This window comes from Mesocricetus auratus, unplaced genomic scaffold (genome assembly GCF_017639785.1).
Source record: "Mesocricetus auratus isolate SY011 unplaced genomic scaffold, BCM_Maur_2.0 Super-Scaffold_100006, whole genome shotgun sequence".
NCBI classification, from domain to species: Eukaryota; Metazoa; Chordata; class Mammalia; order Rodentia; family Cricetidae; genus Mesocricetus; species Mesocricetus auratus.
In genome coordinates this window covers 80,188,020-80,201,101 of record NW_024429190.1, presented here as the reverse complement: position 1 = coordinate 80,201,101, position 13,082 = coordinate 80,188,020, and the positions used below count along the sequence as shown (strand labels likewise).

Sequence of the window (13,082 nt, the reverse complement as noted above, 5' to 3'; positions counted from 1 at the left end):
AGTTGACTTTGTATCAGTCATGTCTATCTCCAGCTCTCTGTTTCCCCCAAGCTCCATTATGTTGGGGGAAGTCCTGTGCATTTGTCAATAAAGACTGTCTGGCCAATAGGAATCTAGATAGGTGGGGCTAGGAGTCCAGGAGGATTCTGGGAAGGAGATACACAAGAGAGTTTGAGATGTAACCGCCATTGGGGTAGGAAGCCTGGAACCTCCCCGGTAAGAAACATACTTAGATTAACAATTATGGGGTAATTACTTAAGGCAGAGCTAGCCAGTAAGAGACAAACAAGGCCAACAGCTTCATAATTAATATAGCCTCCTGTGTGTTTATTTGGGACTAATGCGGCTCTAGAACCAGGCTGGCGCGGCAAAGCCCAGGCGACTGGCGGGGGATAAACCAAAGCGGCTAGCAAGGAAAAAGCTTCTCTTAACAGAATGGTGATCAGGAGTGGGATCATGAATTTCCACACAAAATAACAAAAGCTTTAAAGGAATTTTAAAAACAGAAGAACAGAGAGAAGCACAGATTTTGGTAGCAGCATTTTTCTCAGGTGTGCTCTGTTTTGCTATCGACAAGCCAAGATTCACGTGGCTCCTGACTCAGCATAAAAAAAAAAGGTTGTTTTAAGAGACTCTGCTAACGATTGATAGGTGTGTACGTACAGCTGGAAGTGGCAGCTTTTGCTGGATGTCAGCATGGACTGAGGCGGTAAGCTGGAGTCACGCTTACGCCCGCCATCTTGAAAAAAAAAAAACAGCAGTTTAAAACAGCCGCGGTTTTAACACGTGGCCAGAAAAACATAAAGATTTACAGTAAAGTCGGACTTGGATGGACAAAACCTCTAAAGGTTTTCAGTGTGTTTAAAAATATACGTGAGATTGAGAGAGAAAATGAAATGGCAAAGTGGTAAATAAATACAAAAGCCGGCGTTGTGGTGGCGCACGCCGGTAGGATTGCTCCAGAGGCAGAGGCAGGCAGGTTTCCAAAGAAACCCTGTCTCAGAGAAAAATAAATAAAAGTAAAATAAATAAAGTAATAATAAATAAATAAATAAGCCACGTAAAGATGGAAAATACACAGAGAGTCTGGATACTGTACGCTATTATGTTTTTCAGTTTTTTGCTTGCTCAGGAAGGAACTGCTACTAAAGTACACTTGCTTATAAATGCTGCTAAATTAATACAACTTATATCTTTTGAAAATACCTTGACTTCAAAATTTAAGCATAAGGATATGTTGCTCGGAAAAGGAGTTTTTATTTATGTTTCTACAGAAAATGAAAAGCTGAGAATTCCTTCCATGTTTCTGTGGTTTCACGAACCAAGACCCCCGGAAGCAGTGGACCAGGTGTTTCAACGACTGAGACAGCTAAGATGATACAGCCTTACAGACCCCGAAAATACGGACTTATACAGGTTTCTGAGTTTTGTCATGATCCCCATGGTAAAAACAGCGCCCCCTTCCAGCAGGAAGCAGTTTGGAATGAGCGACGTCCCAATTCCCATCTTGTTTATAAATCTTTGTTTTCATTTAAATGGGATTGTTTATAATTGGCTAGTGATCACAGCCAATCTTTTTTAATGGTAAAAAGGGGAATTATGGTATGGGTATTGTTTTTAATTTATTGATACAAATTCAAGGTCAATTTTATAATGCTTATATTTCTCCTCTTGATTAAGTATTGTGCTTAAACTGATCTTTTACAACGTAATGCATAATTGAATACAGACTATAGATAGTTACTTATAATAGAATTTCTAGTTACATAAGTTAGGTTTCTAGATATACAGAAATATATTTGAGATGGACAGTCTTCAGACCTCTCAAAGACCTTCAGAACATGGCATTTAAAATGGTTTAGGGTTTGTCTTGACAATGAGAAATGTCTGCTCCTGGCAGCACCAATTACGTCTGAGAGGAAGATGGGCATCGAAGAAACTCGTTATAAAGTTTGCTTTCAACATGGCAAGATTAGCCATTTGGGCAAGAAACTGCTCTTGCCTAGATTGTTTGACTGTTGTTGTATCATCTGGACATGCAGGACCCACAGGAAAGTGACTACTGAACTCAGTCTTACAGGGTTCCTGCTTGATGAAGAGTCTACGAGACTTTCTGCAGGACAAAGAAAAATGACTGACAGACTGCCAACGCAGATGGACAGTTTGAAATTTCCTGCTTTGCTGAGAAGTGTTCCAGACACAGTGTGGCCTATGGGCTGAAGATGGATGCCCCAACGTTACAGAGGAACTTCGGGTGACTGTCCAGGCAGTAAGATGTCTCTGTCAATCCTAGTGTTTATATATTATCCTTCTGTGGTCTTTGATGGAGTTGAAGACAGATAGTTATAATTATAGTTTTCCTTAGTTATGATAAAAGAAAAGCTACATATAGGACTTTGTACTCACAAGGATGGGATGGATGATATTTTCTTTAAATCTTGCTAAATGTTGATAGACAAAATATTACAATTGTATTCTTACTTGATAACTGTTCTGTTATATATGATTTGACTATGTCAAAGTTAAGACCTTTCTTTTTGTTTAAACAGAAAAGAGGAGATGTTGGGGGAAGTCCTGTGCATTTGTCAATAAAGTACTGTTGAGCCTATAGGAAACCTAGATAGGAGGGACTAGGAGTCCAGGAGAACTCTGGGAAGGAGAAAGACAAGAGAGTCGATACATGCCTTCCCAGAGCCAGTTCAAGATCTATGATTAGCCAATCATTTTTGATGGGTATTTAAGAGATTTTTTCAAACAGTGGAAGTCAGTGCATTAGATGATAGATCATATAATCATTAAGCATAAAAAGAACTCAATTAAGGGTTCTTTTTTGCCAGCAGATATCTTTAGGTCAAGGAGGCCTATAAAAGGTGGTAGATCATTTTCATTCTTTTAAGATAGTCAAAAACGACTTTGAATGCAATTAAATGTTCTCATCAATCCCCCCCCCCCAGTAAAGCTCTGCAGCTTGCTAAAATGAAGCAAAGTTTAAAGTTGCTGCATTCCAAGATGCAAATTGCTGGTGTGGTGCTGTCTTGAAGAACTCAAGGTTCATGCTGGTGATCAAATCATCTTTTAATTAGAAGCAATGACCCCAAGTCACAGATCCCAAAAAGGGGAACTTTCTAGAAAACACCAGCCTTGTATCTGGAGAGCCCTGAGGAGCTGGCTAACCTCTTCCTCCTGTATTAGCTAATGTCTCCATGGATTGTACAAATCTTGGAGTTATCAGTTTATGTTGAGGACCACACCTACATTGTAAAACTGCCTTTGTCTCTGACACTCTCATAAAAGTCTTGCTTGCTTAACTCTCCTCAAAGACCTGTTGTTGATTGAGGAATTTCTTAAGAGCTCATGTATGGTTAGCTTCAACTTCATTAATGTTTTAAAAGAGTGAGACTCAATGGAAGTTTGAAATAGTACAAGAAATAAAAAGAAAAGCGTTTTCTGAAAAAAAAAAAAAGAACTCCGTCATTCTGGGTAAGATTGAATTCTAGAATACTGCAATTAAAAATATCATTTCTTTATATAGACTATCATATGTAAGCTGATAAATCTGACTCTTAAAATAAATCTCTATTCTCTAGCTCAACCAAGGTCATACCACAGAAAGAATGCATTAAAACAGAAAATAAAGTTAAAGTTACTATCCTTAAATGTAGAGCAAGGTCATGATCTTCTACCACACTCGAGAGTGAGTCAGGGAAAGATCACATGATGTTTAAAGATTGCGCTAAAAGTCCTCATAATGTCTTTCCTAATCTTCTTTCTTGCTGGTATAGGATCATATCAAATACTGGCCTACCCCAGGGGACCATGAAGCATGGGCACCCTTCCTCCTAGAATAGCCTCCCTTTCTTCCCCCCCTTTCTAAATGGGATTTGAATATCAACCTCTTAGAAAGATTTCCCCAAATGCCCAATCTTAGGTAATGCCTCTATTCCCTTCATCCCTTAGCTACAACCTCCCATGAATAGGGGAGTGGTACCCATTATTGTGAGCTGCCCAGTGTGGATGGTGAGAACAGAACTTAGGTCCTTTGCAAGATCCATAAACACTCTTAACCATGGAGCAATCTCTCCAGCCCCGTCATCCCTTCGGCTTTTGGTTCCAAGATGGATTAAATTGTAACTGAAGCTGGCTGACTTGTGAGTGGCTGATGTAGGTCATAACTTACCTGACCTCCTTCCTCATACTCAACATCGAGCATTTAAGATGCTCTCTTGATTTTTGTTGGACTGTCCTGATTAAGGTAATAGGCTTTCATCCATTGGTCAGAGCATTTATTTGCATTAAAATCTGGACTTATGAGGAAAAAGAACATAATTTCTTTAGCACCAGTTCTTCTAAATGGTGAAGAAGGGGGATAAAAAAACCACATCTTTAACCCATTTGTCAGCTGACAGTGCCATAACCTTATAAACTGTGTGATGATTCTTGAGTAGGTACCCACAGCCTCTCAGCGAATATGCCTTCTATTCAGCTCCAGACTTGTATACACTCCAGACACAAGTACCATTAATTAAATGACATGCTCAGCAAACTCTCAGAGCCATTAATTATCAAAGGTAGTCTATTCCATGCTTGGCTCTAAACGCTATTATAGCAGAAGACCGTGAGTTAGAGCTAGAGACTGTGCTGAAAGAAGGTCACACTCAAAAGCAACACCAGAGGAAGCCATCAAAAACATGAAATGACAAAGCTTGTGTGCCTTTTAGCTTCCTCTTTGCCCATTGGCAGAGCCTGAAAATATTTCCCATTGTGGGGAATTTCTCAAAATTAGTTTATCTCCTGCAAGGTACAAGTGACTGGAAAGTAGTCCCTCTTTCATTTTGACCGGGTTGCAGAGAAGTGTAATATCAGCAGATCTGGGGACAAAGGGTCTGTTCTTTAGACACCCCAAGGAAAGGATGGGGTCTTTCAGGGAGAGTCCCTGCTGGTCATGCTACAGACGTGGAGGTAGAAGTAGCAGCAGACAGACCCTTGGTGCCTATCTATAGTAGTAACAGGAAGTGCCCAAAGCTGTGCTGGGCATTTCTCAGCCTGTTCTGCTTCCTAAGCGCACTTCCAAGCTCAAAGCCAATGCCTTTGTATTTGTAGAGGAGACAGCCCTGGGGATTTCAGCGTATGTAGCTCAGAGCTCTAGGCTTTCAGGTTGGCTTCCTTGTGTGTTTACAATTCTTAAGAGTTTGATTCTTAAAGTCCATGGTCACTGTCTAAGCAGAGGTGGGTGAGCCCCAGAATCGCCAGAGAACAAGGCTTGGCCCTGAGGAGTCCAGGGCTGCATTCTGTTTTTTATGACCCTGCAGACTGGGAAATGGACCCTGTTGAATAGGAAGTTAATTAGCCCTTGGTCTTCTCAGGAAGCGGTGTTATTAATCAGAATGTGAAGCATGCTACGGCAGAGGAGTAATTTGGAGTCTGATAGCATGGTTGGAAGTTGCCCTGCTCTCTGGATTTCACCCTCATACTGCTGGGTTTCTAGCAGTGAACCCTGCTATCTCTCCACGGAAGTGTAATTGTACTGTCTCAGAGATACTAATCAGAGCAGCTCTCTGAACCTTGGCATCCCTCCATCAGCCTTTCCTTTACCCACCAACTTTAACACATTGCCGTCAGCAGCTTTTGCTACAGTTTTTAAGGCCAGTTTATTAAGAAAAAGCTGAAGAAGAGAGGTCAAGGGGCCTGCCCTTAGAAAATTGCTCACCTTGCTTTGGTGTGAGCAGAATGCCTTTCTATGGCTGCTCAGCCTGCCTCACTAGCCTGCTAGGAACTAAGATTTTAGAAGAAGAGCCTTTTGAATAGAAGGTTTTTGTGTGAGCCTCTCAGGGCTCTTATTGGTAAATGTGGTTCCCCAATTTAAAAACCATTTCTGGGTTTGGGGAGATGGTTCAGTCAGTACTTGTCATGCAAGTATGAGGACCTGAGTTGGATTCCCAATACTCATAGAGAAATCTGGGTGTAGTACATGCACCTAAAATCTCAGCACAGGAGTATAGAGATCGGAGAAGTGGATCAGGGGACATCCAGATGGCTCCCTGGTCAGAATTAAGGGGATTGCTGAGATCCAGTTTCAGTGAGTGATACTGCCTCATATATAAGGTGGAAGGACAGTGACTGAAGAAAATACGTGACATTAACCTCTGTTCTCTTATGTGCTCACACACGTGTGTATGCACACACAGATGATAGCAAACCATTTTTGTCTCAGCCCCGGTAAGAAAGCCAAACAGACTATGCCATCAGTCATCATTGGCAAGGACCACTACCTGCAAAGACAGCAAAGGCCCCAGTCATGTGAGTGAGGGAGACAAATATTCTGTAGACCCTGTCCTCAGCAGTAAAGCACACTGCACTCTGAACACATTTTGGAATGGAAGCATGGGTGAGGAATGGAGATAGATGAGGACCTTGTCACTCTCAAGTCTAGTGATTCTATTCCACAGTTCTGCACACTCTACACCAGTCAGAAGGCGCACAGCACAGGGATGCTTCCATCCCCCTAGGTAATGCCAATAGTTAGCCAAGTGTGGCATCACTACTATAAAGAGGGGGAAGGGCAATTGTGCTCTCTAGTCTGATCCTTCTCTTTATACACTATCAGGGGATTTTGTCTGTGGGCAGCTCTCACCCAGGCTCACCTACAGGAGAGAGACAGCAATTTGTCATTTCAGGTTGAGTGTAGAAGAGGACTTCTCCTGGATTGAACATATAAGAGTCGGAATAGGAGAGACTGGCCTCCTTGATACACTGGGTGTGAAGGCACTGTCTTAAATGTACTCAGAGGGCATGGAGAAAGGTTTTCTGGAGCTTGATAAGCATGCTATTAGATCTACAATGCTCCCTAAAGTCCAGAGGGCTAAAGACTTGGTCCCTAAACTGGCTCTATAATTATATGGAAGTGATGGGACTTCAGAGATGAGTCCCACTGAGTGGTCTGGGAAGTCACAGGAAGATTCTGGTCTTTTTTCTCCTTTTTGCTTCCAGGTTGCCATTTCTTTTCATTTCCATGGCTCAAAGCCACAGTCCTGACTGATCACAGACAAACTCTCCAAAACTTTGAACCCAAATAAGCCTTTCGACTTTATACATTGTTTATCCTAGGAATCTATTACAGTAATGGAAAACTGGCCAACATGACTCAACAAGTTAGCAGGGATCAGTTCAGAGTCATAGAGCAGCAGCCCAGTAGCACCTGTGATTTTACCTATACATTAAACCATACACAGAGCACAAGGAAACATCCAAGACCTTCCATGGGCTTCAGGGAGACATGGATAAAAGGGTTTCTAGAGTCTTTTTTGAAAACTTTGATGATGGTTTTCAATAAGGCATTTAATTTCTCCTCTAAATCCAAAGCTTTCTTCTCCATGTATCTCTCATACTATAACAGCAATAGAAAATTCCTTTCACTACTAAAGAATGTGTCCAGACGATATAATGCCATGCCCCCATCATCTATCAAGCATATTCTTATGGAAGGGGGCCACATCACCTGACACTATGCCTATTAAGAACTTAGACATGAAAATACGGGCATGCATGGACCAAGAGCTCTCTGCCTGTGTGTATAGCTGGCTCATTTGATTCCTTGTGATCAGTGCCCTGGCCTCAATCTGCATAAAGTGTTTTTTCTAAGTCGGCTAGAAGTACATCAGGCATTGAACCATTCATTTCCTCACTCCCTCCTAGGAATCTTGGTTACTTGTCAGCAAATCCTTTGACTGACATCCCTGGGTAAAATGAAAGGCTCTACCATTAGCGGTGGAGGTAACATGGAAAGAAAGTAAAGACATAAAGATGGACATGCTGTTTTAGGCTCATTGAAAATGGGGAGATGGGTGTGTCACCACCTACACTCTACACTGTAGAGGCACAACTTTTACTGCTTAGCGGAGTGTTGAGTCTTTACTCAACACAAAGATAGCAGAAGCAATGATAATGCAAACAAGAGCCCCACAGAAGGGGAACATTGCAATACTCTAGGCACATTTGTGGGCACTTTATGTAGACCCTGAAGCTCCTACTAAGTGTGCTTAATGACCCCGCCACCATGGACACACAACCTACCCAGTGTTTGGGGTATAAAAGGCAGATACTGCTCTCCACGATGCTCCAAACCAGCTATGGAAATGAAACTACCATAAACGAGGCATTGACTTCTCATCCACAGAAGGACCTGTGGATGCTAAGGCTGTGTGAAGGCTGAGTTACAGAACAGTGATATTGGTCTGACAGAGCCTCCTGTGGAGAGAGGGGTATAGGAGAGCCAGAGAATACAGAAAAGCAGAGGTGGTGGAGTAACATGACCACAATGTTCCAAAATAAAACTGATAGAAACTTCTAGGACATAAATCTGCCCTGGACAGGCAAGGCAGAAGAAAAGAAAGGGTACATCCATTTTCAGGCTTGCACAGGTGCCTCTGACTCAAAGTCAATAATTGTTCAAGGGCGAAGTCTGTGATGAATGTTCAGAAGATGACCCATATCTCTAGACAAGGCAAGCAGTGCTAGGAACAGCAGCAAATGGCCCCAGGGTCATGTGAGAATAAGACAGGGTGCTTCTCTGGAGAGCAAGTTGGCTGGTTCCAATACTCCGCTTTCCCACCTTCTGTGTTCAGAGAAAAGCCAAGAGTGGTCCATGTTAGGAGTCACTCTGCCTCTGTGTCATTATCTCAAAGGACTACATATCATTACACACCCTGTACTCTCTGACTTTGTTACCAACTTGCAGGAAATAGATTTCTAGACTCATGAAAATTCTCCCCTATATGCCAAAGACCAATGTTTGTATTCTTACCAAGGTGTGTTTGAATACACCAAGATAGTCTTAAACAGACCCTTGAAATAAACAGGGAGCTAGCCCTTCACACCCAGGGCCATGGGTCTGTATCTTTCATGCTGCACTAAAATCCGCAAATGGCAAACCAGACATGAAAGGCAGCTTAATTCTATTTTGGAATCACTTGAAAATATTGAGGGAGGAGCTGCAGCTACCACTCAGAAGGGATGAGCACTTGCTGTTCTTCTAGAGGACCTCAGTTCATTTCCCGGTACCCACATGTACTACTCATAACTGCCTGTAACTCCAGTTCCGCAGGATCTAACGCCCTCTTCTGGCCTCCCCGGGAACTTGCATATATGTGCTGCACACAGTTGCGCAGACATACATATATGTAAATAAAAACAAGAATTTAAAAAGAGAAAACCTTTGAAAGTCTGTAATTCATGACAGTGTTTCTCAGAGTCTCTTCATTGGTCACATCCACGGTGGCTGCCCAGTTCGCCTAGCACTTTTTCCCGTACCCTTCCCCAAATTTTCAGACATAAAATTCATAGAGTTTCCCTCTCTTTACCCTCCTACTTTGCTTTCATTCTGGTTGTGACTCTGCTCCTGACCACTGAGCCCTGCCATCCTGGTTGCTTGTCACACCCATTTTACTGAAGCCAAGAACTGAAGTTTAGAGGGGTTAAGGCTGCAGTAACGAAGGCAGGAGCAGAGCTGTGTAATGTGTTTCCACGGTCACCTGGATTTACATCTAAACTACCCCACTATACCACCAAGAATTTTTTTTTGTCTTCTTGCTAGATAAAATAGGACATCCATGGGGAGTTATTTAACCTTGTGAGTAGAAATGTTTGAGGCTGGACATGTATCCTTAAGATACCTTGGCTATTATATAAAACATGTATCAGCCAGCTACACAGTGCTTTAGATTTCTCAAATCCAGGTGCCAGACTCTTCTCAATCACATGGAAAGCTTGTTTTGAAACTGATTCCTACCCTTTCTGTAGATCTGATGAATCAGAATATGGGGGCAGAGTCCAGGAATCTGTGTTTATAAGCTCAGCAGAGTTTAGACAATGGTAATGTTTGGCATGCCCTTCTCATGTAGTACATACGAGTCTGAATTGGTTTTCTCTGTATATAAGGTTTGAATTGGTAATGCGGAAACTTAAGGGTTCATTCTGCTCACCTTTAGTGATGTAGGTGATGGGCAAAGGGCAAGGAAAATGCATGGACCCTGAGAATAAGTGCAGGCATCAAAAGGTCTGAAATCATTTATTTCCCGTAGCTTGCCCACACATCAATATCATCTCCCATAAAATCTTAACGGCAATCTAACAGATTAACAGTAAACAAACTTCTATTTTGTTTATTGCTATGCCTCAAAAGAAATGCTACTGGTTCTACCTAAATGTCTGTTTTTATGTTCTGTCATTTCCAGGCATGAAAGTAACTCAAACAAATCCCAAGGCATAAGGAAATGGGCCTCACTCTTCTGGACTCTGCAGCATTGAAAATGAAGCTGAGCAGACTTTATTACATCCCAAGATTCTGCAGCCTTTTGCAAAGCATTTTATTGCACTTGTGGAAGCCACTGGGGTTATGTTTCAATCACGATGACTGACAGGCTAACTTCACAAACAGTAGCATAGACAGCCTGCCACAGTTTCTCAGTTACATACTTAGAATAGGACCTTTTCCAAACTGTCCCTTAGCCTGGATGAAAATAAAGTGATAGCTAAAACATTTACCTGGTGTTGCTGGTTGACTTAAAAATTGATATTTTGGGACCTCCGAAAGGCATAACAGAAGAAGTTGCTTTCTTGGAGCTAGTGTGTTTCCTGTGAGCCAAAAGTTAGTTATGGTAGAGATGAGATTTAGAGAATGCCATCGGCTGAGTAAGATAATAGCACAGAAACGTTTCCTTGGTCAGATGCTTCTCCTGCTGCCAGTGTGCAAAAGCAAGGTTGGAAGAGCTCAAGATGGCCAAGGTCACTATGGCAAGCAGGCGAGTGCAATGCGCTGCTCATGGATCTTGCATTGTTTTGTGGTTTTGAAATTTTTCTTTTCTTTCTTATCTATCATCTATATTTCTATCCACCATCCATCTGTCGTGTGTGCGTGTGTGTGTGTGTGTGTGTGTGTGTGTGTGTGTGTGTGTGTGTGTTTGATGTACCTACTTACCACAGGAGCTGACTCTCTCCTTCCACTTTGTGGGTCCTGGGGATGAAACTGGTTGCCAGGATCGGCAGCAAGGGCTTTTAGGTAAAGAGCCATCTTAACAGCTCTCCATCATGTTTTTTGAGACAGGGTCTCCCCGGAACCTTGGACTCACTGATTATGTTAGATGGGACGGTCAGCAAAACCCAGGGTCCCACCTGTCTCTCCAATCATCAAGTACTTGGTGATAGGCATAGATTAGAATGCCCCACTTTTAGCATGGGTGCTGGAATCAAACTCTGTGGTAGGCATTTTACTGATAAAGCTATCTCTCAACCCCACACAGAATACTGGGAGTATAAGGGAAGGAGCACAGAAAATATTCAGTACCTATGCAGGAATTGTGCCCTTCTCCAACTTGATAAATTCTTTAAGTAAGGAATTATGGAACTGAATCTTGGCTCTGAAATTTCAGATAAGGGGGTTAGAGTTAGCACGGGTGAATGGTAGCATGGAAACAAATGTCTGAAAATAGCATTTTTCTTTTCAACACAAATCCTCTTTGAAAATTTCCTTTGGCTTATTGGCCACTCCCAGCCTGACATCATCACAGACACACAGTGTCTTGGCCACTTCCAGTGCCTCGGTATCCTGTGACTGCAAAACCTAGGTGGCTTAAACCTTAGATTATTCCCTCATACAGTCTAAGTCAGCATTAGTCTCAAATTTAGCCGCAGGTGAAGTCTTGTGTCTCCTACTGTTGCTGTTTGCACAGGGCCAGTGTTCTTGCATTTCTTCTCCTGTCTCCCTGCATGTGCCTAGCTTAGAATACCTGTCTTGAACTTACAGCCACTTGGCTATTCGATACCTTCACGAGAGCACCTTTATTTCCATCTGCAAAGCCCCTGACCCACATAAGGGTACACTCACTGATTCCAGGAATCTGAAAGGGGTTTATCTTTTAAAGTTCTCTATGCAACCTACTACTTAGGGTGCTCAGTACTGGACTTGTTTCTGATCTTGAATAATAGACTCAGTGCATCTTGTTTAAAATCTTGCTCTATGTGTTTATTAAACAGTTACTAGTCACTGGCCAGCGTCTGGCAGTTCCTCTTCAGCTCAAGCCTAAGCATCATAGCTCTTTCCTTAGCTGGATCTTAGCTGAAATTCTGAAATCTGAACAGAATGTGCTCAGTAGATAAAATTCTAAGGAACTAGAAGGAATGGGGGAACATACCCAGAAATCCCCCAGCTGGAGGTTTAATGATTGGTCAGTCAAACAAAAGCCTTATGAACAATCATTCCTTTATCATGGAGCTCAAATGCATCACTCTTTGGCTTTTGTAGCAACAGGACTTGAAAGCCTGCTCTTGCCTCTACAGCTAATTCTTTTCTACACCCACTGGCTCGGAAGCACTGGTGAATAAGCACTTAGTCACAGGGAACAATTAGCTGAATCATACTGCATGTCCTGGGTTGGTTTTCCATATTGTCTATGCTATCAAATCCCTGCAAAGTTCCTTCTTTGTTTCTGCCTCTGGCCCACTGTGACACTGTTTTTACCCCATCCATATATTGAAACAGTGGGATAGGATCAGGCAGAGTTGGGCCTTTGGGAAGGGTTTGGTCATGAGAGTACAATCTCTTACAGAGATTAGCCATAGAGCTGTCTGCCCTCATCACACCCTGTGAGCACATGGTGCCATCTATGAACTATAAGTGGGACTTCACAGAACACATAATCTTGGATCTTGGACTCCATGCCTTCAGAACTATGAGAAAGACTGCCTGTTGTTTCAAAACTATCTTGCTAGCTGTGTTTTGTTCCAGGTGGTGTCAAGAGACTGGTGTAGTTAGAACTGCAAAGATAAAGGACCCAGGAAGAGCAGGCCTTGTTTCAGTAGAGCAGATTCTGCACTAAGCGTTTGGGAGATGTGTTAGAATCTGGTCTTGTCTGTCACATCACACCTTTCTCCTTGTCAATTTATATACACTGCTTTCAGAATATCATCATGACAGGCATTATGGTAGAAACTGCCAAAACCTTGTTCCAACAAGCTTCATAAAACCATATGCCCCAAACTAGAAGATGCAACATTCAGGATTCAGCACTCCCATCCGCAGGAACCAAATA

The 13,082-nt window shown here is 42.3% G+C and overlaps 1 protein-coding gene across 1 annotated transcript in view; it reads left to right on the top strand.

The window, feature by feature from the left end:
- Positions 1-10,536, top strand: part of Fhit (fragile histidine triad diadenosine triphosphatase) — a 1,472,699-nt gene extending 1,462,163 nt beyond the window's left edge. Inside the window, exon 12 of the mRNA XM_040747566.1 lies at positions 10,230-10,536. Within this exon, the coding sequence (XP_040603500.1) occupies positions 10,230-10,235 (6 nt within the window). The 3' untranslated portion in view covers positions 10,236-10,536. The remainder of the gene's footprint in view (positions 1-10,229) is intronic.
- Positions 10,537-13,082: the final 2,546 nt, after the last annotated feature.